The sequence below is a fragment of the Diorhabda carinulata genome, chromosome 4 (assembly GCF_026250575.1).
Source record: "Diorhabda carinulata isolate Delta chromosome 4, icDioCari1.1, whole genome shotgun sequence".
Taxonomy (NCBI): Eukaryota; Metazoa; Arthropoda; class Insecta; order Coleoptera; family Chrysomelidae; genus Diorhabda; species Diorhabda carinulata.
In genome coordinates, this window is record NC_079463.1 from 29,336,196 (window position 1) to 29,361,045 (window position 24,850).

At 34.1% G+C, this 24,850-nt stretch overlaps 1 protein-coding gene across 1 annotated transcript; it reads right to left on the reverse strand.

Moving 5' to 3' along the window:
- Positions 1-1,378: 1,378 nt before the first annotated feature.
- Positions 1,379-23,892, reverse strand: LOC130892582 (uncharacterized). The gene is made up of 8 exons (XM_057798051.1): positions 23,594-23,892; positions 20,732-21,006; positions 17,354-17,567; positions 13,907-14,175; positions 7,742-8,178; positions 5,451-5,766; positions 3,141-3,396; positions 1,379-1,589 (listed from the first exon to the last, which is right to left on the reverse strand). The coding sequence occupies exons 1-8, from the start codon at positions 23,754-23,756 to the stop codon at positions 1,534-1,536; spliced, it is 1,986 nt and encodes a 661-aa protein (XP_057654034.1). The 5' UTR covers positions 23,757-23,892; the 3' UTR covers positions 1,379-1,533.
- Between the last annotated feature and the right edge of the window lie 958 nt (positions 23,893-24,850).

The window sequence follows — 24,850 nt, forward strand, 5'->3', positions numbered from 1 at the left end:
AAACTTCATACTGATTAATTTGTTATGGTCTAATGCAACAAACCTAAACTCATAGCAGCGGATGAATTTAAGTAAAAATTTAGTACTTAAGAATTGTATTATTTAAAAATGTGTTGTTGCCAGCTCTAGCTTCTCTAGTTTTGTGATATCTTAAAATGACTGGCCCTCTTAACTAGCGTTTTGCTAGTATTCGGTACTTCACTAAACAATAAGACGCAATCTATATCTTTTAAGCAAGGCTACTGTTTCAACTCAATTCAATGACTTTAGTTGACTAGAAAATTGTTCATTCGGGTTTGCATCAAGATTTATCCAGAGGCTTATAAAGTTTTCTTGGTCGAATACTTCTACGAATCAATTTGCGTTTACTTAAAAATGAACACGCAAAAACGGAACGGGTAGTTTTCCATCTAACATTTCTCCGGGGAAGATTTCAACTTCGGGCTGTTTTCAAATGCACTCGATTCTTATTAAATTGTTAGCGTACCAAGTTGTGATTTGGAAAAGTGAGTTATTTTCATTAAATTAAAAGATATCTTCAAAACTTTTTACCACAATTTATTGAACTTACTATGGTAGTTCGTCCGTTTCTATTTTTGTTAAGATGGAATTTTCTAATCGAAATCTCACTATCTTTTTATCAACCTATCCTAAATAGCAGCACGGAAAATCACAGGAGTGTACGTACTGTAAGCAATTTTAAGCCTGTAGACTATACAAGGTATGTCCAGAAATTAATCCATTAAGGTCTGGATTCAAAAATTTATTGATCGAAATGGTACAATTTGTTAATTTCCTTCGAAATATTGCATCAACATACTTCTGCCAACGGTATTTCCATGCGATATAAGCTTTCTGGAAATATTCAACGGCCTCGTCGTAACAGCTCTAATATTGTCCAGGGTCCCCAAAGTTTCAGCTATCTTTTGAGTCAAGGGAACAGAAATAATTCGGATGGGGCAAAGTCGGGGTTGTAGACCCTCTGGAATATGACGCTGATCTCGATTTTTGCCTGGTTACTGGTTGTCAAGAAGACCGAGTATTGGAGCTTCCAAGAATCCTTGATTCTCGATGCGCCTGACTTTTTTTTTTAATCTTTGGAGCATATCGATGTTAAATTTAGCAGTAACGGTCATGTGGAAGTATACAATTTCGCTGATGTCAAAAAAAGCAATGAGCTTTTGATACAAAAGAAGAAAGGGGTAAGAGATCCAACAGAAAATATTGCACAGTTAACATGACAACAAAAAACGGAACAGGAGCCGATGTGTATGCATAGGAACTGAACCTTCAGAAGCCTTAAAGATTGAAAATCCTCTCATGTACTTTTCTGCAGCTTATATTTTCATTTTTTCTTTACTTTAGAGAATAAAACAACTTCACCAAACAAATTTATTGAATTTAATTTGACTAATGATGAGACTTCATGTTTACTCCTATATAAATAATTTACAAACATCGAAGAGGAAGTAGCTTATCGCTCGTTTTGAGTACATTCCATTACTAGTCGGTGTTCACCATTACTGCAAATCTTCATATATTGTCCAGATATTCACTGACACTAATTGTTTTCTTTAGACGCAAATTGTCTGAAAAAATATATACAAATAATTAATAATGTGAACAGAATGATCACTATTTTCGTTGTTCTATGTTAGCTAAGTGTTTTCTCACAACACTATATAATAATAGATATATATATATATATATATATATATATATATATATATATATATATATATATATATAATATACGGAGTAACGCCAAGTTCAGAAATACGGCAGCAGCTAAATACTTTTACGGCTCTCTCGGCGGCTCGATAGGGAGGAACTTGAACGTTTCACAAGCTTTGATTGGCTAAACCTTATTGTTAATTTGCAATTAATCTATGCGTTATAGACATGTGATTATTTGTGATTGTTTGGTGATTAATCGATTTTTTTCGTTTAATGCAGTGATATAACTCGCATGTGAGCATTTTGAAAGACCCTTTTAGACATTTTACATCTTTACCAGGTTGAAATGTCCAGTTCTTAATGTAAAAAAACATTGTATGTTGACTATGGTCACATTCAATTGAACTAGTTACACTCACAAGTAATGATTTCTTAAGTTTGAGTGTTCATCTTTAGCATCTATCAAAAATGACAAAAGAAAGTCTCGTTAACTGCTACGGTCCGTCTGTTAACCGTTTTTTTGTGCTTAAGGTTTAAAATCTATACAGGATACAGAGGGAACATTATAGTTGATGGAATAGTGTGAGAAATGTGGTAATCACTAGCGGTCCTTTTATTATTACTGAAGATTTGGTGGACAAAGCTGTCCGAAATATCAAACAAAAAATTTGCGTTTTTATTAGAACTACCACTTTCCTCTTAACAATGTTAAAGAGAGATAGTGATAGGGGATGAAACACGAAGATATTTCCATTTTTGCGCCATGGTTCAAACGTGGATCCATCATTTAATACCAGAAATAAAATGACAATCAAAACAATGGATCGAAGAGGGAGAACCGGATCCAAGGAAGGTAAAGACTGTTTTATCTGCAGGCAAGGTAATGGCGTCGGTTTTTGGGTTGCGCGTATAATAATTTTCATTGACTATCTTGGGAAAGGAAAAAATATCAACGGTGAGTATTATGGAAACTTTTTGCAACGTTTGAGCGAAGAAATAAAGCAAAAATAGCATCATTTGGCTAATAAGAAACTGTTGTTTCATCGAGACCATAAACCATCTCACATATCCGTTATTGCAATGGCCAAAATTGATTAATTAGAGTTTGATTCGCTACCTCATACAGCCTATTTGCCAGACTTGAAAAAATGGCTCGGTGGTTAAAGGTTTTCCAATAATGAAGATGTGATGTCGGCAGTTGAGGACTATTTTGAGGAGCTGGAGATTCTTATTAAAAAAGGGTGACGAACTTATTGAACATCGCTGGGAAAAATGTATGGAGTTTAAATGAGATTATGTTGAACAATAATTATATTTTTCTTAAAAATTTCTGTTTATTTGTTGGACCAGGTACTTCTGAAACCATACTTGTATGTTTACTATTAATACCTTCAGGCCAAAGATATATTTGATAGATTGTATTCGATTAGGATTAAAAAGTAAAAATAAAGAAGATATTTTACCGGACCCAGATTTCCTCAGTCTTTTCTGTGTAGATACTATAGAGCTTACGGTTCTTCTGCGTTGATTATAATCCAGAGACTGTCCTGATATGGTTAATCTCCTGTGAGTTCTCTGTCCGTTCATTTTACTGAAAATTTGTTGGAATTCTTCTTTCATTTTATCACTTTGCATCAACCTCATTATATTCATTTTACGTTTTTCCAAGACTCTCGTACCACCCTCGTCAAATTCTATTTTGTCTATAACTTCTAGACACTAAAATTTAAATAAAAACTGATGTTTGGTACGTTCCTAATTGTAGATTAAGATTTGGATCAGAAGTTGGACTAGAACTAGGAATATAATATTTTTTTACAAGACTAAATAATGAGGGAAAATTCATAGCTTATTCAAATTCGTGGAAAACTGTTTCGTCAACATAGTGCTTCTGTAATCCATATCAGCCTCTCTCACAAAATTTAATTTCTTCAAAAAATTAACTCTGATTCACGTACCTCTATGTTTATAAAATGAATCTCTCAATCATCAATTACGTTAAGGTACCTCAGAAACAATGGTTTTTAAGAAGTTCGGTTTTGATGAAATTGGTATAATAAGCCCAGCTCTTTAAATTCCATAAGCAGGAACTTATAGTTCAAATATACCGTCCTGTGAAAAAATTCGACCATTTACAATGAATTCGTTGAGTCGTTTCTTCGTTTTCGGCTCATTTTTGCAGCACCAGTCGTTAGATTGGTGGGTAGCTCCAACGTGATATTAATCAACCATCCTTAGTGATACGTTTGATGAATATAAGATCATCAGCTACGTTGGTATTCATTCTTTTTCACATCAGTCAAGCGATAAAATGCTTGATACTTAAAACATTAATCAAAACATGTTAAGTCAATCAATCGAGCAGCATTTCCTTAATTGGGCATAGGAATCTAGCATGAGGCAAGTTTTCGACGACTTCACGACCTTCATTGAATGCCTTTTGCCATTCAAATACTTGTGTTCGTCTTAGAGACACTTCCATAACATTTTCAACAATTCCTCAGCTATAATTCTATTAAAAAAACAAAATTCGATGTAAGCTTGTTGCCGCTTTTTTCATAGTAAATATCGCCGTTGAATGGAGACGATGGGTCAATCACAGTGACCGCAAAAGAGAAGGCAGACATCTTGGAACAGATGTTAGCTAGAAACTTTTGATTCACAGGAAAAACTACCACCCAGTCTGTCTGCAGTTGGTACATCGATTCAGAAATAGAATTTAGATACCGATAAGTGGGAAACTTCTCAAACGCTTAGGCATCAAATCCACAGGCCCAGATGGAATACCGTCAATCGTATTGAAGAAATGCGTAGATGAACTAACAAGTGGTTTCTTTGGAGTGGAAACTTGCTCGGTTTCAGCACATATCAAAAAAAGAGAAAAATACGGTTTTCATTAACTTCCGTCCGATTTATTCAGTTCCAACTATTGCTAAGGTCATGGAGAAAATCGTTAACCGATCAAATCTTCGGATATCTTAAGACTACTTTTGTAAAAAAAGATCCACCGCCTATGAAACCAACGTATGGACTAAAGCTATAGAGAAATATGGGAATTACAGAGCAATCATACTGGACATTTCGAAGGTTTTTGGAAGGGTTTGGCATGCCAATCTATGAATTAAGATCATCCTCAGAACACCGGTGTTTTCCAGGGATGCAACTTATCCACCCTAAAATGTAGACAACAACAGATCACCAACATCAATAACGATCTTAAAAAAACATTCGGGAACGGGGTCAAAGCAATCTGGTTGAGTTCAATACAGCAAAGACACAGGCTGTTGTATTAACAAAGAAGGCTTGCACTGCAGCTCAGGATTTGGTCCTATCTGGATATAAAATATCACAATCACAAATTTGCTTGTTGGATCTAGGAAACAATTTGTTCTGGTACAGTCACATAGCCAAATTATTGGAGTATTGTTGTAGTTGAGAGTATATGATAAAGTATAAAATCAAAAACACTAAAAAACTTTTCCATGTGAATGGAAAGTTCTTTGGGTATTTCTGTCTTCTGTTGCTTTAAGCAATAAGTGAAGAGTCTAGGACACTACGATTTTATAAAATAATAACTCAGCACACTCTAAAAAAAGTTTTAAGCGCCTATTACAAGGTTGGTCAGTATATGAGCAAAAACAGTGGTATTCCGTTACTTTAAATCACCTACTCCATTCCATATGATTAACCGCAGTTCTAAATAATCAAAGATTGTTATAATTACCATAAGAAATGATTAAATTTATCATGTAACAACTCAAATTTTGACTTACCAACCGCAAATATTCGATAGCTTCTGTACTATGGTGGGATGTAGCGACGTCAATTGCATTATTAATATTGAATCTGGCATCAGCCTTGATTTTTTCGGCAATATTTATTTTTGCCATTAAAATTGAAGCATTAACGTTCCAACGAAATAATTCTGGGTCTTTCGACGATTGCCGAAGACAATTGAAAGCCGGCAATCTCGCATCGTCATATCGTTTCGTCAATATATATAATCTTGCTAATTCGTGGTTAACCCAGCAAACTTCTTCTGGTGTTTCAGTTTGTTCTGCTCGAGCTTCATAGATGCTTATACGTTTCCTGAAATGATCCTTCTCGTTACAATCAACATTTTGAAATGCCAAGTTTTAAAATCTGAAGATATTTGAGAATTCATAAGATAACTATTGACCTTTTCCGATAACATGTTCCTGAGAAATCAAGAGAGAGGTTAAATGGGTTGAGGAATATCTTAGAATTGGCACTGATATAGGAAAAATTTTCATCTGCACAGCTGGAATTGTGGTAGATTTAGGATAGTAGTGTTATTAAGATTGAAATAAAAGGAGGAAGAAAAATGTTATAGATTTTTTCCTTATTTAAGTAAAAGCGGGCAGTATTATTTCCTATCTTTGATTATTTGGGTAATGAACGGGTTCAACACCTTACAGTAAAAACTGCAACATCGACGATCGACGAGGTGGGATATAGGGAAGGGTTTCACCTCATGATAATTGGGGAATTGTCAAGAAAAGCAAAGAATCCTCTGGGAGTTCTTAGTAGAGCCTCGCAGGGGATAGGGAAGTTTCCTATTGGGTTTTCAGGAAAGAACGCGTCTATTAGGGGATACAGAAGATTAGAAGGGTGTTCTTGGTAAGGGAAATAGTGTTACTGTGGCTGAATTGGCACATGTATTGGCAGTACCTGAAAATAGACTTTTCGCAAGACAAAGGATGGTTAGATTGAGTGCAGTTGGTGTTTGCTCTATATTCGAATATGGGACAATTATATATTTATACGTATGATGTAGGGTAAGAGGATGGATTCGTCCAAATTGTTCGTTGATGAGATAGACACAGTTAATTGGATCATTCTGTACAACTTACATCCCAATGTCGAATCAAAATTAACATCGCGGCTAAAAATCGTATTTTGAGCAATCGGACGTTTTGTCGTCATTTTAACAGCGAAAATGTAATTATACGAGGGCCGTTTTATTTCAACCTCCGATAGACTACAATTAAGATACAAGTTCATATAACACAATAATTTTATTACGGTTAATTCTAAATAATCACCGAAGAGATTGAGACATTTGTCATATCCGTGAACAAGTTTTCAATACCCTCTTTAAAAAAAATTGCCTCCAATGAGTTCAAGTAGAGTACCATTCTCTCAACTAGATGAACCAGCTCATCTGAAATGAAAGATTTGCATCCTTAGCCTCCTTCATCATGCACATCATTACGGCCATCTTTAAACTTTCGACACCATTCACGAACAAAACAATCACTTATGAAGTTTTCTCCATACAATTGGACTCAATTGCCGATGGACTTCTGCAGCACTATGGCCTTCAGCCTGTAGAAAACGAATCACATTTAGCAATTCACACACATGTGGGAGCATCAATAATGACATACATGTTTACGTGGCTGTAGCACGACGCCGACTGATGCCTGAATGTCAACAATGGCGGAGTGTGTAGTGCGAGGGCTTTGCAGTCACTTACAGCGCATACCCACTTTCTTCTGCCCGCGTAGCGTCTGCACGGGGCGATCGGAGGTTAAAAAAACTGCCCTGTCAAAGCTAATATAATCGCACTTCCAAATAGGCGGCTTCCATGCGGATCTCGAGACGTTCTCCCCAAAGCCTTGAGTGGAAATTACGTGGATAGAAATCTTCGGGTTTTGGGATGGTTGAAGTCTAAAGCTTGGATTTTTTGAGAATTGGGAATCACCATCCATCTTCTGCGAGAATCCCAAAAAAGATTTCGGAAATTTCGGAATCGGACGTTGAGAGAGCGTATGTTTCAGGCAGATGCAGGATGATGACATCCGCATATATTTGAACCATTTTTTAGGGTTTTCAAGGTGCTGGAGTATAAATATTGAATAGTAGGGGACTCAAGAAAGCAGAAATTACTGTAATGTTGGATTATGCGTTGTTTATAATGACAATGTGGAACCAATACACCTGGTTTTTTCTACTATACATCAGCATATGAATTTGAGCAAGTTTAAATTCGAATTAGCTTAGAGATAATTTGAATATATTCCAAATAATTTCAACTTACCTTACGTCGACATAAATGGGCTTGTAGTTTTCAAGCATCGAATCACCAGAAGGCGTTCTACTAATTGGCAACCCAAACGACAATAGTATCCTTTTCTCCTGATCCCATTTGAACTGTGAAGGATTTAATCTCAGTAGACTATAAAATGCTTGACCTACCATCTTGTAAACTTCTGCCAAATATATATTTCTGTCGGGTAGATATTTTTTGGATTTTTTCTGACAGAAATTATTCAGTTGATCACAGGCTGCTAGAATTTTGTGTAAGTTTCTAGTTTCATTCGCTAGCATAACTTTATTCAGTAAAGATTCAGCTTCTTTTTTATAATTTTGTTGTATCAAAAATTGTTCTTGTTTGAGCCTTCGTTCGACGTTGGTAGTACATTTTTCTTCTTGATATTTAAGATGATAAAATGGTCGACTGGTTCGCAGAAGTTCCTGTTAATTGAATTAGAATTATTGGCAGAATCATCTCTGTTATTTAGCTATAACTCTTTAAGAGATCTGCAAACTGTCTAGCAAACTGATAAGCGTTTGATTTGATTTTCTGCTTATATCTAGAGTCCCACTCTAATGAGTAAGCTCTTCTATAACATACCTGAATATAAATCTAGATAAACTGACAAAAAAGATGAGTGATTATCTGTTTAATTGATCAGCTGTTCAGAAAACAAAAATTAACCGGAGAAAATAATGAGAAATACCATATTCAAGAAAAGTTTGAATAGATAAGTACTTATGTTAATCTTGAAAGTGAGATTTAATTTTTTTATGAAAATATCCTTACAAACAAAAAATATTTTCACTCTTATCAAAATCTACATATTGAGGAGGTTTGGTGAAAAGTCAAGATTATTTGGTATGTTGATGAATAGTGATGAAATTGAAGCTGACGGTGTGGGTGACGAATTCGACGCAGAAGCCGACACTGCTGTTCCATTGAACATCGAACAGAAAACGAACACAGGTGGATCGGATCTGCTGCCAGCTGTTCTAGAACTATTTTCCACTATTTCGAAAATATTGAGTCTTGGCATCATAATAATTTGGTATCTTATAATGTTACTGAATATCTCAGACCTAATCGCAAGCGTGATTCGTCTTCTTAAGTCATTTAAGTTGAAGGGTTTAGTTTTGTATGCAACACTTTTAACATATTGTCACAACAAATCTAATAGCGTCAGATCAGGACAGCGCGCTGGCCATTTTAGTCATCCTTGCCTCTTCATCCACCGATTTGGAAAAAATTGGTTTAGTATTTAACTCACTATATTCACATAAGCTTCTGGTTTTGTTGACACGACGTTATTTTGGAGCAATTCTAAATATGTATCTTCATTCAAGGTGTCATCCATGGAACCCTTTCCTATGGATCCACCTACGATATGATTTCCGACAATGCCTGCTCAAAGACCTCTTTACAGGAGAATTTTCATCAGACCAATAGCGGTAATTTTGACGATTAATATAACCGTGAAGTGTAAATATGCTTTTATTAGACATATTTGTGAACAAATGGAGTAGGGATGCATTTCATTTTCCGTTAATATTCTAATAATTGTTATGTGGCTAACGTTGAACAGTTGGTACACCACTTATCGCATTGGTAGCTACTTCTTCTTTCTGTCTTACATGACCAAGCTCGTGAAACTGTTTTTCCATTCTGCTAATTGTACCTCGGGATACGGGCGGCAAATTTGAAAATTTTTTGTGGAATTAGAAAGGAACTTCCATTTGTGTTCGTATGTTATCTCCAAAACTAATTATATATAGAATGGTGTTTGTTAAATGAACCACAGTTTACGAAATAAAAATGACAGTACTTTTATCCTGGCAAACGACAAGCTGCTAATGCAGTAATTTTTTAACGAAAATAAGCAAAACTTTATACTGTTTTTTTATTTATATCAGTAAAGAGGTACTTTGGAATTGTGTTTGCTCAATTTCTCAATATCAAGAGCTAAATGGGAAATAAATATCGAGAGTAATATAGCGAATTTGTGAAACATAATTATATATTTTTTTCAATGTTACTTTTTGTAACAAATTTGAAAATACTTGATATTTAAGCAGCTTAAAGACATAGGTCATTGTACAAGAATAATTATGAATAGAATTTTCTGAAGAATCCAAAGACATGAATAATATACAGGGGTTAGTATTTGAAATAAGAAATTTACTATTGGCCACTGTCGTTTGACACACCCTGTAAAATTTATTTGATAAAATTCGCATTCAACACGATCTAATTTACTTATTGACTGATTTATTTCATTTTGCTATTCCACACCGTATAGAATATTATTAAAAAATAATCAAGCAATGAAAATAAGTAAATCTAATCAGAATTTCTTGTTTATAACTTGTTCTTTCCAACAAAATTCTGCAGGTTTTTGTCGATTGAACTTTTCTATTACATATTCCATTCCGTCTTTCTAAAGATAAATGACTACCATGATTTGCAGAGCTCGAGTTTTCTTTAGATATCGGGTTTGATAGAAAGTCTTGGAAATATCTCAAGATTTTTTGTTTCTCTTTCTTTTCTACATGCGAAGTGGTTGAATGAAAAAGTTACGAGATTCGTGCACATCGTAAATAGTCAAGTTGCAATTTTAGTTTTTTAGTGGTCGAGATAACATCGAGATGTTAAAAACGCTTCGTTCAGTTATTTCCTCAATTTTTTGAAGTTGCATTGAAAAATTGTTTCTCAATGAATATACAGTCAAAACTTATTAATTGAAACCAACGATAATTCGAATACAAGTTTCCTATTTGTAAAAAACCACTACCCGATCATTTGCTACTGTAATGATTACTTTGAGACATAAATTTAGTTTCAATTATTCATTCGTAAGTTGTAAACAGTTTAAGAGTGTGTGTTAATTATAAATCCTTTAACAATGCTTGACGACTGATGAAAACGACGAATTAATCGAGGAAGAGGATAGAAATGAAAAGAAAAGTAATTTCGCTTTATCATTTCAGATTGCTCTCAATACTCTCTCAACTAAAATAAAGTACGAGAGGAATTATGCTACTCAAACTGTAGAGGTGAGGTCAGTTTCATTATCTAGAATGAAGCCTGAACATTAGGCTACGATAGTGTAGACGACAAAAAGTATCTATTAGTAGAAAAAAGTACAAAAGACATCGCGTCTCCTCTAAGAATCACAAAATTTGCAACGAGGGAGGAATGGTTCACAAATTTCAAAAAAAGAAATTGGGTTGTGTTGTCATGATGCTTCAAATATTTTTAATACTGACGAAACTGCCTACTGTTTCAAATATACATCTGACAAAACACTTTCAAAGATTAAAAATGTCCTAGAGAATAGAAGATCCTATTGAAATAGTCAAGAAAATTTTGAGCTCATCTAGTTTCAAAAGCGAGGACACATAATCCCCCTTAGAATGATGATGACAAAATTGTGTTTGTATACATGATTTGTGTGTATGTGTTCACGAAAACCCAGCTTGATAACGTCGAACTCGGCGCTTTGAATGCCGAAGTTCTACCTGTGGTTGAGCTGGTTCATCGTCCTATGCAGGGAAGTCCATCGGCTGGATTTATCGTCAGGCTGCTGATCCAGATTTTGAGCTGCTGCTGGTACTTCTTGACTTCGTACATGGATAGTCATGCCACTGTCGTCTGGTGATGTCTTGTTCAGGTTGTACGCCGGTTTCAGTCGGTAAGAATGTCGGTATACGTAACGATACGAGGCTATTTGCTTGTTGTTGGACTTCCGCACCCGCATAATTAACACCGTTAGTTATTTTCGCTCTTGGCGGTTTTCTTTTAACGGGAAACTAACCGAGGAACTATCACTGCAATTCACTTAAACCTTTCGAAATACATTGTGCACTTATACATCAAGCCCACAAAGTTTTTACTATTCTCACATCTTTTGTTAATCACATTGGTGCCACCAGTTATGATAGCTAATTTTCAAGTCGAGGATGTTGATGGGGTAGCATAATGAACAAAGTTCGATATCTATTCAAACTTACTATCTATACATCAACAAAACAATATACCAAAAATATAAATATAAAGTGGAATCAACTTAAGTTGAGTGTACCGAATCTCTAAGAGCAGCGTAGCTTCGCTGAGATTCACGCGTTCGCTTCGCTGCTCCGAGACAAAATTTTTTTCTCTTCGAATCAAAACGTATCGCATGGGCTGAGACAGAACAAGACCAGAAATTTGTCGAATCAATTGTGTTCTGTGACCAAACGTTAAGCTTTAGCCTTTTTGGAAGAAAATGATGGTCAAGAGGATGAAGAAAATGAATTAATCGCATAATCTAGTTTTGAATTATAATGTCCGTTTTTATATACATACAACAGTGAGTGAATGCTGGATATACATCGTAATTAAAAAAAACGTAGACGAAGTACCTCCCCGTAATAAACACTCTTTAAGTTTAATAAAAATAATTTCGTTTGATAACACTGAACAACAAACAACCAATATATGCTCTATGTAAAAAAAAACTTGTCAAAAACTAACAATATACATAAATCAAAAACGGCTTGCCAGAGAACGTTCAACACGTTCCAGTAAGGTAGCAGTAGCGCTAAAGCTACGTCCGCTGAATGCGACCAATCTCAAAGAGATAAAACCTTGGGAAAAGAAAAATGAATTATGAAACATAGTTAATCAAAAATAACATAATAGTCGAGTCAAATTAGACCAAAAAATAGAGTGAAGCTACATAAACTCCCATCAAGCTGAAAATCAGTAAAACTGTTTAAAATACAATTGGAAATAAAATTTGAATGTACCCCATCATTATGGAAAAAATTTTATTCAAGCTCAAAGGTCAAAAAAATGGGTTTTTCGCGATTATCAGCAAAACGGTAAGTTCTATCACAAAAATACCTTAGACAAAAATTATAGATCATAAAATTATCTACAAAAAACGTGGTACTACTTTTTTCCTACGAACCATCGTTTCTGAGATATAACGATTCAAAAAGTTGTAAAAGTTATAATGTTAATAGAGTTACTGGCTATAATGATTGATTGCTCGAGAAATATCAAAGCTGCAGAAGAGCATCGTCGAACTTTAGCAGCATCTTCGTCAATTGATCATTTATTTGATGAACTTATGACAGTTCCCACCAGTCATCAGAAATTTCTTACAAATACTCACAACAGTCTTGGTTCATTTCAATGCTGTAAGAAAAGTTTACTGCTGAAAAACTTTTACAACTTATTGAATCATTATATCTCAGAAACATTGGCTTGTAGGGAAAAAAGTATTGATACGTTTTTTGTAGAAAATTTTATGATAAAACTTATCGTTTTGCTGAAAATTGCAAAAAACTAATTTTTTGACCTTTGACCTTGAATAAAATTTTTTCCGTACACGGAAATGACGGGGAACATTCAAATTATATTTCCAATTGTATTTTAAACAATTTTACTGATTTTCAACTTCGTATGTCTAAATTGACCGTACTATAAACCGTTTCGTATTCGTCTATCTGTATTATGTATTTTGCGTCTTCGTCATCAAGTATCGTATCGTCTCCCCATTGATTTATCCGTCTTAAAATGTATGTCTTGTTCAAGTCGATGTCTGTAGGTGGGTATGTTGTTTGTATTTGTTATAATGGTGTTTCTAGTATTTATCTGATCTGTATTGTGCAGTCGAGTATGATATTGTTGGACTTCTAACGTATCACAATGTGCGCAGTGTCCGTTAGTCTTTCTTAAGTTGAATCTTCTGTAGTATTCAATCCTGTGTCCGCGCCCTGTTATTAACCGTGTCGTTTTCTATATTTTCGGTTCCGTACGTCGTACTGTCTTTATTGATCCATATGTTTTTTTCCTTGTCGTATCGTTATCTCATTACGTCTGCCAGGCAATCATTGTATTTCTTCTGTCAGCCTTCTTCATCCCCTTGCCTGTCCTTTTTTGTCTTTGTATGCTGTATGTTATATTATCTATCCCAATTGTTTCTAAATTTTTATTTGTTTTTATTGTGTCAGGTTTTTAATGTTTAAAAAGACGATGTTATGCTCATCCAATCAGAACCTCAGATTCTGTCTCGATATTTTCGTATTCCCGAATTTTTTTATCATCGAGATTCGTATCGATTTGAAAATAAAACGAACTGAAAACAGTAAATTCGTGTATGTTTTTTTTATATAAAGTTACCTGTTTAAAATTTACAACATCAAAAGCTTTTTTAGCCAAATCCTTTATCTTTTGCGTTCCTTTCTCATTTGGGGTAGAGATACCGTGCATTTTTGAAATTCCTTTCAAAAATATTTTCTCTCTATACATAGACTCCAAATATTTTTCCGCCATAAAATTTTCAATATTTGTCGTATAACGTTGTAGAGGGCCGAAAGGATATTCTTGATTGAAAGGTGGTATAGAAATATTGTATATATCCCGTTTATCCTCCAAACTATCTCGTATCTCTACAACAAGAACTTCCATTATTATTTTGACATAATTTATTGGATAAGCTGCTCTTGTTCGAGAGAAAAACAATGTGATGTAATATCGGTGATATGATAAACCGGGGAATAATAATACCTGTCATTACGTTTATTAGAGTTACTGATAAATTATTTACAATTCATTCCATCGATTATGGAGTTCAATTTTATCGTGTTAGTAATATTGAACACTTGAATAAGATATTACTCAGTATGCAGTTAAAAAAATTAAAGCAACATATAGGAAATTTCGGCTCTAACTCTATTCAAAGTCATGAGGATTTGATAAAATACGCAATTGAAGGGGTGATTGATTAAGGGTGACACAAAAATATCACCATCTTGTACGGAGGTATAATTTTTGAAAATCTCTATAAACGTCAGTTCAGCTATGAGATTTTTCAAATCAATATATAAGACATGAATCGTTCACCTTTCCAAGAATGCAAAATAATTTTTTGCATGATAGTTCTAAGGTAGCAAAACCTGCGGAATTATATTGCTCGCATACAAGAATGGATGTTGTTAGATCTGGATGGTTTCGGACCATCTTGAATTTCGACGCGGAGAACAAATTTTCGGCGTAAATCATCAGTTTACTTTTCTGCATTATAAAAAAAATAAATTGAATAAGATCCACATAAGCAAAAAAAGGGGAAATAATTAAAAACCGGAATTATCTTAATTTTAGTAATAACTTCTAGATTAACTAAACAGTCTATCAAACTTGAGCGATCACTCACACTTATAAGGTATGGGGAATATGCCCACATTAAGAAGATACCTCCATAAAACACAGGAAAAATCGACTAGAATCAAAAAATTCTCCTATTACTTGATACAATAGTTTTCCTGGGAAAAAAGTTGGAAATCTATTTCTATGTTTTTCTTCTATATTTTTCAAATATTCCCAGCATAATATTATCCGTAACAAAAAAACGATTCTTCAGTTTTTACAATAAGTCAAACGCAACTAAAACTAAATATGGTTTGGCTCCTTTGAGGGAGGGAAAAATTTTTTTTAAACTGTAACCTAATCTTATCACGAACAGTCTAGACAAACAAATTGGATTTTATCATTTTTGGCAAAACCTGAGCATTCATCGTGAATGTAGATGACGCAAACTATGCACAGGCTCATATCTTTTTGTTCATCTTCATCACAAAGTTTGCAGTGACAGGAGTTCTTCCGCGTTTGTTTGGTCTGTACCAAATTTTTCATATAACGGTTCTTTTCAGCCTTTCTTATTTGTTGCTTTTCATTTTTTCCTTGTTGAAAGCCTTTCAACCACCAATGCTTTGCTTACTCATTTTCCTACTTTTTTTCTGCTACTTTCTAATTGTTGTTTTGTAAAATCTTCCTTACTTTGTTTGTTTTCCGACTGTGCAGCTTGTTTTAGGATTCTTTTTTGATCTTCATCTTTTTCTCCAGTTATTTCTTCCTTGTTGTCAATATTTCCTTCCTTACCTCCTATTTGCCTTTCTCCCTCTGTTGTAAAAGTTTCAGATACAAAAATATGTTATCGCTTGCACTGTCACTATCGCTAATTAATGAAGTTTAAATTTTCTTAGGTTTTCGTTTTTGTTATTATGGTGGTTCTGCTAGATTTGGAGGTATATTTTCTTTAAAACCTTGCTGGTAGTTCCTTCGCTGTCAAGATCCTTACGACCCTGGTTGTGGTAAAATATCTTTAAAGTTATCACTCTTGCTATCAATTTCCAAAATCCAGTTCGTTCCAATGTTTTTTGTAGCTGTTCATCTTCAAAATTTTCTTTGATTGGTTAATCTGTTACAGTATTTGGAGCAAAAGTGAGATCGGAAATCGCCTCGGAATTAAATTTATATATCCCCCTGGCAGAAAAATCAGATGCAATATTTTTTGGTATTACGGCTAAGTCCCAAACCAAATCTCTGTTTGGTTATGCTTCTTTCTTTGTGACGTGTCAAGTATAAAAGCATTTGTCATTCCAGTAACATTCAAAAGATTTGTCCATGGGCTGGAGCTCGTGAATCCTGTTCCTCGAGAGGCAAAACAGTGTAATGTCATATATGTCAGCTGTCTCTACAATAGATGTACCTAAGTGGTATGAAGTACCATCGAATATTAGAAGACATTTTCCTGGTAGTTTATATTTCTCTAGGTGATGTAACCATTTATTGAAGGTTTCAACCTTTTTGCGTCATTAGATTAAGAGTTCCTGGTAGTAGATGATCGCACCACTCTGGTTTTAGTCTTTGTCTTTTGAATAAAATGTATGGGCTTCCTCCAATAAGCGCAGGAATCCACTGACACATTTTTGTCGTGCTCTGGGGCCGTTAAGTGCACTCCTTTTTTAGCCAGAGCTCTTTGTTGATAATGCAAAGTCAACATTCATCTCTTCTCATCCACTTGTATATCCTTTCTGGTTTATCTATTGAATCAAGCTTCAATAAGACTTTCCCAAATTTGTCTAAGTAATATTCTACTGTACCTATTCAGCTTTGGAGCTTTAGCCGAATTAAGATTTTGCGCCCGCCTATGATGACGATTCAAGAAACCATGATGGTTTTTCTCACAGTTCTCAAGAACACATTTGAATTGAATCTATTTGGTTAGAGGTCAGCTAGTCGTATGGTTCGGGACACCAATTCGGCTCCATTTTCAGGACTTAATAACGTTTAATTTCCAAGTAACTCCTTTTCATTTATATTTTCACTCATGTAACGATTACAGTTCTCCTAGTCACAGACTTCCAGGACGACTGGAAAATTCGCTGGAGTCTGTTTATTAGTGCAAAACATGAATAATTTGAAGGAGATCATTTTGTCACTGAATAATTTTGAAGATTACTCAATTGTCAGAGCTCGTAGTTACCTATTTAGTGGATAATTTGCAAATGATTGAGATAATACATTGGCAAGGAAGTTGTCAAGTGGTAAGAGAAATTTATGTAGGAGAAAGGATTGATGTTATTTTGAGCTTGTCGATAAACACATGAAACAAAATTGTTGTAAATAGCTTGACTGCCTTTCACCCAATAAACGCTCGTGATATTATAAAATCATATTCTCTCAACATTCATTTTATAGGGGACAAGAATTTTATCGCATTCTAAACCATTCTGCTACTTCAGCTAAACTTACAAACCCTACGAGCATAATAATAAAATTCAATACCGTTTTCTTTGTCTTCGTTCACTTTTTTGTCTTTATTTCTAAAAATTAGTTTTCCTATATTAATTTTTTTGACCTTTTTCTTCTTTGGAGTCGGTTCGTAAGGACGATTCTGTATGAAATTCTTTATCCATGCTATTTTTCTTATAATTCTAAAGTAGTCACGTAGTGGATTACCAGCAAATTCTCCAACGGTATTCTCCAATGCTATAGAACACTAAAAAACGTGATTTTGGTAGAATTACTCGTATATAGAATAGCTTATCAAAAACGTGACGTAATTGTTATCAAGTAATCCCGTCACTTCTAAGAATTACTTCAAAATGTTCATAGTTCTAATATTGAAACTTTACACTAAATACTAAATGTAACCCAAGAGACACGACGCGTCGATGCGCATATTCAGGCGCGGCTTTTAAATGGACTCGCGACCAAGTGCATTGGGAAATGTCTAAATTATGAGTAAAAAATCATTATTACTAGATTTAAGTTCCGAATCAGAAGCGGATAATGTCGAAAAAGAATTTTTGTTTTTAATATTGATGCAGTTAGCACCTTTTACATCTACAGCACCTGTAGTTCCTTTACTGCCTCTATCAACTTAATTCATTCAATACGGCAGTCATTTGTAAGGAATCTAAGAGCGCGCCGGCACGCTTTCCGCATTGAATGGGTTAAATCCTCATGCTTTCACAAAAAAATTTAGAAAACAGTAACCACGCTGCACGAGAGGCTGTGTCCCGTCTACAGTACCAAACTTGCGCTTTGTCATGTCACCTTACATGCATCTAAATTTGTGTTTTCTAGAATAAGCAAGGAGACAGATCTCATCCGCTGACCGTTTTGATGTCATTGCACCTTATCAGACCGACGTAACTTCCATATTATCGGCGACTTCACTTGACTGATGGTTCGTAATTGGAAGTAAGGAAGGCGCTAGAGAACGTCTACTGGAGAATATTTAATCACGAGAACCAAATACCAGCACTAGCAGGTTTTGTTTTCAATTTAGATTAGAAATTTTGAGCTTTAAGGGTTGGATCGTTCCGATGAGATGAATTAACATCGATACCGGCCAAAGGATTAAGCCTCTCTCCTTGCAATGACTAACGACTAGGATTGATGGATGTCACGTTCTTTAACCTCCTTTTGTCGAGGTATCAGCAAGAAGCTAGAAACCACAGACTATCTTTTTAAATTAATTAAATTCGAAATAAGATTGGCTCAACGATCGATTCATCATTAAAAATCCGTCCATTATAGCCTTTTTCTTGTTTATCTACATCTCAATATGATTAAGGTGTCTCTTTGATCTCTTGATCCTCATAACCCTCTGTAAGACCCTGAACTACATATCTTGTTTTGGCCTTTTTCTTGATTGGTGGTGTTTCCGTTTTGTTTTTTTGTCTCAGAGTATCCTCTTCACTTTGTTATAAATGTGCCTTCTTTTTTGATCTATAACACACATTAGGTCAACAGAGGTTGAATCTCTGCTTCATATATTCATTCATTCTTCTATCGTAGTTTTTAAAGTTGGTTATCTCATTTTAATGAAAGTTATGAACACTTTAAACTTGTATCAATTCCACATACGTTTTTTCTAAATTACTTTCAACCCCTTGCTTTCTTTATATTAATTGAAATTATAGCTACATATCTTGCACGAGCTGTAATATGTATTTGTATTTGCTATTATGGTTTTTTATAAACCGGCAACTCTGATGACTTCATTCACTTTCAAAGATTGCATCTGTTGCTATAATTTCACCCATATATTTCTGCTTATACTATTGAAAGCCTAAGTCTACAAAATCATATTCAACTCAGCGCCAACTCAGAGCCACGTCTCTGTAGTTGGCGCATTTGAAGGGGCCTTCTTTCTTATCTCTTTCAGATGTTTTCTTCTCTCCATATTTCTTCCCTCAATTTGAATATAATTTACTTGAGCTTCATCTTCCCATCTTTATAAGATTTCCATTGATTTTCTTAATTTCTGTCGCTATATTATCTTCTAGTTTTTCTATTGCTTCATTAAGCTCTTCATATTGTAGCGAAAATCATCTTTGTTGTGAATAGTTCAGTGTTCTGTTTTGGTGGGTTTTTAAAATGGCTATTTCTGCTACTTTATTTGTATTTTTGCCCCTTTTATACCTGTGTATCCATTGAAATTGTCTTCGTTATTCTACTTGACTTCTTTCATCAATTTTTTCTGTTTTATTTGCTTTGTTTTTCACTGTTTCTCTATTCTTCACATATTTCATGGTTCTATTCAATTTCTAAACTTAATCATCATTATCTAGCTGTTGTTTTTTGCATTTTCCCATTTGTTTCTTATTTACATGAGATGAAGAACTTTAAATACTTCTACTACATGTTAAGGCCCTTGGAGGGAATATCATGTGGCTAAAAAGTGTCATGTGAAGTTTCTTATGAATTATCCTCTACTTTTTAGTAACCCTAGAATCCATTTTCTCTAATTCTCCTTATTAGATTATCGAAGTGTCCTCCGTATTATGTTCCAACTTTTTTTGTGATAAGTGCTTGATTTTAATGGAAAACATGAGAGAAATTTGGCAAATGATGATGAAGATCATGTAAGTAGAAGCTTGAAGATAAACAAATTCTTCATAAAAGTAAACTTCGACTAAAAGGCTTTTGAACAGAAGGAAACCATGATGATTAAAATATAGATAATAGTTATAAATAATAATTAATAAGTCCATAGCAAAATTAGAAGTCATTTACAGAGTAGAAGGCACTTTCTAATAAATATGCCCCCAAATTATAGCGAAATGCCGGAAAAGATGATATCGACTTGATTTCAATTGGCAAGTGATTGTACACTTCTTTGCTATTGTAAAATATTGAGCCATTAACTAATTCTGAACGTGGAGTAGATAGGTAAAGGTTCGTTCCTTTCTGAAATTGGAGAAACGTGCTCACGAATTAGGATTCAAAGATAAATAAGGAAGGAAGAGTCTGGATTTTTAATCTTTTAAATAAGTCCATGCAGTTAGCCCTGCTGTTTAGACCGAGTAAATATCTGACAGCTCTCTTTAGTAGTTTGGAGATTCGCTCTAATTGAGTCGCCCCCTATGTATCTCAGACGGGAAGGGCATATCTGAGATACGACTCAATAAGGGCACAATAAACTGTTAAGGAGGTGGATAATTTCGATTCTTTGGAAACTGATCTCAGCGTAAAACAGGCGGAACTTGATTTTTAACATAAAGCAGCTATATGTAACTCCCATAAATTGGCAATGTTGTTTATAAACATAAGAAATGAAATAGGGCCCAGTATTGAGCCTTGGGGCACTCTACATTCTATTGGCTTGCAACAAAACATCGTTGTATCAATTCTTGCTCTTGCGATACTTACGTGACGTACTCCATCTGCAAATACTGCTGGTTTTTGCCTGTATGGCAAGTGCCTTAAGTTATGTATGAGGGCTTCTTCGAATTCAGCCATAAAATAGAGATTGAGTCCTCTTTGAGCTGCTACAATTAAATTATCGGGATCTAGTTTGTAAGCCCTGTATGTATCTGCGAGCGCGCCCACATAATAACAGGCTTCTGCTCTTGATTTGGATCGTCCTAGTAACGTCCTTATATTATTTGGTTTTTGAGAAATTGCTCTGTTGAAGTATATCAATGCTGGAATTAAAAAAAATGGTTTAGATTTCTAGAGTGACTGTCTTATTATGAGAATTTAGTTTAAATCAGTACTTAAGACTAAAAGAATTATCGATATTTACTAAGATTTAAAAATATTAATGTAAAACATTAGCTAGATTGGAATAAACAGGAAATAAATTTGATCATAGGAATAAATTAACAACGAAAAGACATTCAAAAATTTCGAAAATTTATTTATCCTACTTCTATTAAATGACTGTGGGGAGTTTAACAGAAGGCAGAAGTTTGAAAATTAACGTATTGGCTTTAAAGAGAACAAAAAATTATAGTCTTAGAGAACTAAAAAATACTCTTTTTGTAATAATCAAATCAGAAAATAATAAATTATTATTGGTATAAGAATAAACTCTCTGACGAGAAAATAGTACTTTGTACAACTGTACTGAGTACAGTCTAAATCTCAGTCCAGGGACTGTCCGAATGATTTTTCGATTAATGATAACTATTTACTAAGTACAACTTCCCTTTCCCAATTTTCTTAATGAGCCTGAAATGGCTCTCTACAGTAAGGTGAACGGTAGTATTTCTCTTATGTAATTGATTGCAATATACATGCGGTACGTGTCTCTTGGATAAATAGCTTAACTAGTAAAGCTCCTAGCTCGTAAACAATTGATCTGGGTTCGATTTCTATTCCGGCTCGTACGAATTATTTTTCCATCGACGAAAATTACTCACTAAGTAGGTCTTCCTTTTTCTGATCAGGATAATCAGATATTTTGATCGAATTAGTACATTGTCAGCAAGTTTGCGAAGTTCAAATTGAATCTAATCGTTCAAATCAAGGCCAAAAAGTCAGTTCCAAATGTAAAGGTGAAACTAATGGAAGCGTGTGGAAAATTGAGAAAATTATGTAAAGTAATTTAATCGCCTTAGAGTATCAGCCTGCTGAATCCATTTCGGTCTCAAATGACTTATAAATACAATTCGAAACAATAAGAAAATCCCTATCGACTAAGAAAAACGGTTACTTCAAATCAAAACAGACAGCGTTTAAAAATGTGCGATAAGTAAAATTTCCGAATCTATACAATTCAAATTTTCGCGGCTAAATTCAGCGTCACCGCCATTTTGGACTTAGTGTTTGTTGCTCTCAATAATTAACGTTTTTGTGTTTATTTCGAGTTTTTTATTCAATTCATATAATTATTGAACAAATTTGATATTGGTGAGGCTAATTTTTGTGAGATTCATCGATATTTGAGTGAAAAATATGTCTTCAAATCATAACTATATAAGTTCGTTATCCTCGGAGTTGAGTGACTTTCTTGAAACTACTTTCAATATTTTTGGCACTCAGCTGGCTTTCTGTAATTTCTATTTAGCTATTTAAGTTGATTCTATGTAAAAGAAAAAGAATAGTAAATAACACTGCACGGGCCGAAAGTTGAATTTCCGGCCCTACACGTCATGATGTATAGGACCGAAATCTCAACTTTTGGCCCTTGTAGTGTAATGCATGTGTGTATTTCTCACAGGGAGTAAATGTTCGTCCCTAATATTAGGGATGAAAGTGTGTACTTTCAACCGAGGCATGAAGAAAAAGTCTACGTTTTATTTTCGGTTCGATTCTTGTTTATTTGAATTAGAAAAGTTGACAAAATATACGTTAAAAACCTGCTAAGCTACAAAATATCTTATAAAACAGTAGAAAATCAAGTACCATCTTATAGTAATACATTCAAAAAACCTGCTAAGCTACAAAATATCTTGTAAAACAGTAGCAAATCAGTTGCTTTTCTAAAGTATTACAGTAAAAAACTGCTAAGCTACAAAATAGCCCATAGAATAATAGAAAAGCAAATGCCATCTTAGAGTAATACATCCAAAAAACCTGCTAAGCTAGAAAATAGCTTAGAAAACAGTGAAAAATCAGTTGCTTTTCTAAAGTATTACAGTTAAAAACTGCTAAGCTACAAAATAGCTTATAAAGCAGTGGAAAATCAGTTGCTTTTCTAAAGTATTACAGTAAAAAACTGCTAAGCTATAAAATAGCTCATAGAATAATAGAAAAGCAAATGCCATCTTAAAGTAATACATCCAAAAAACCTGCTAAGCTACAAAATAGCTTATAAAGCAGTGGAAAATCAGTTGCTTTTCTAAAGTATTACAGTAAAAAACTGCTAAGCTATAAAATAGCTCATAGAATAATAGAAAAGCAAATGCCATCTTAAAGTGATACATCCAAAAAACCTGCTAAGCTACAAAATAGCTTATAAAGCAGTGGAAAATCAGTTGCTTTTCTAAAGTATTACAGTAAAAAACTGCTAAGCTATAAAATAGCTCATAGAATAATAGAAAAGCAAATGCCATCTTAAAGTAATACATCCAAAAAACCTGCTAAGCTACAAAATAGCTTGTAAAACAGTAGAAAATCAGTTGTCTTTCTTAATTTGTAGGTTTCTATCAAAAACATTGTTAAATAGATCTATTACTTTTCTGTTTTTTTGTCCTAAGGAACAATTAAAAATTTTCTGTAAAAACTTCTGAAGTGATTTAGCACATTGACACTTTAAGACGACGATATATGATATTATAACCTTACCATTTTCATATTGTTCCAGTCTAGCAATATAGTAGGACATTTCTCGGTAAAGAAATTCATTTTCGAATAGCTCATCAATTTTATTAGGATTGGCAGGATCTACTTTTCTTTCAGCTAGAATGAGTGGGTCTGCAAGTAAAGCTGCTTCCTCGAGTGCTTCCATGTTTCAATTCCCTCAGATAAAAAAAAAACAGAAAAAATTACAAAAAATCACCCCATAAAATTAAATTGGTATAGAGAGTTTTCACATCGATCTGAAATATTCGTTGAAATTTGAGCGAGAAAACGTCAAGTAGACGTATTCAATTGTCATAACGAAAAATTTTGAGATAATATTCATATGTCAAGTAATATGTAAAAATGTTACTTCAATATTTTATGGAAAACTAGAGGACAAGTACCAAAAATTGACAACAAGATGTATGAACTCAAGTAAACAAGGCTTCAAAAATCTCTGGCTATATGAAGGACCTCATATAGAAAAACAAATTTATATCCACCGATAGTCCGCGTATACAAAACAATCGTAAAACTTACACTCACTGATGCAGGGAGAACTTGAGAAAATATTGAGAGCTATCAAAGAAATGAGCCTTACACATCAAATAAGTAGCGAAACTATAGAAGATTTGAAAATTCAGGATACAGTACGGTTCACGAGATCGAGACGACGATATGGGAGAGACCACGGTGACAGAATGATAGAGAAGAAGACTTCAAGGAGACCTCCCGGCTGACCTACCAAAAGTTGGCACGAAAGCTGGACAAAAAAGAAGAAAATTAATTTTTGGCAGCCAAACAATTTATGGGAATTTGAGTTGGGTAATTAGCTGTTTGTGGTTATGTGTACTATTCATCCAAATTCAGGATCTGATAGTTGGTTAGCTCTATCAGTCAAACTTATCTTTTTGATATATTTAATTTTCAAATTTAATAGACCAGGGTCGATAATTTTTGAAATCAAAAGAAGCTAATAGGGGGATTAGACCAATGGGAAAACGAGGAGAATATAATAAGGGCGATCTAAGGTCGCGAAGGGAGAAGGGGTGAGTTTTTAAGGGTAAAAAATAGTTTATCTCGATTTCTGGCAAAACAAGTCTTATGGAAAAAAGTCAAATTGCAAAGTTGTAGGTAATAAGAAGATCTACAACTTTTTATTGCACACTTTTTTCACATAACCTCAAAATTCAATTGAAAAATTCAAAAAACCAAGTTTTTCGTTTGTAATTTTTATCTTCACGAAAAACTTTTTTGTGA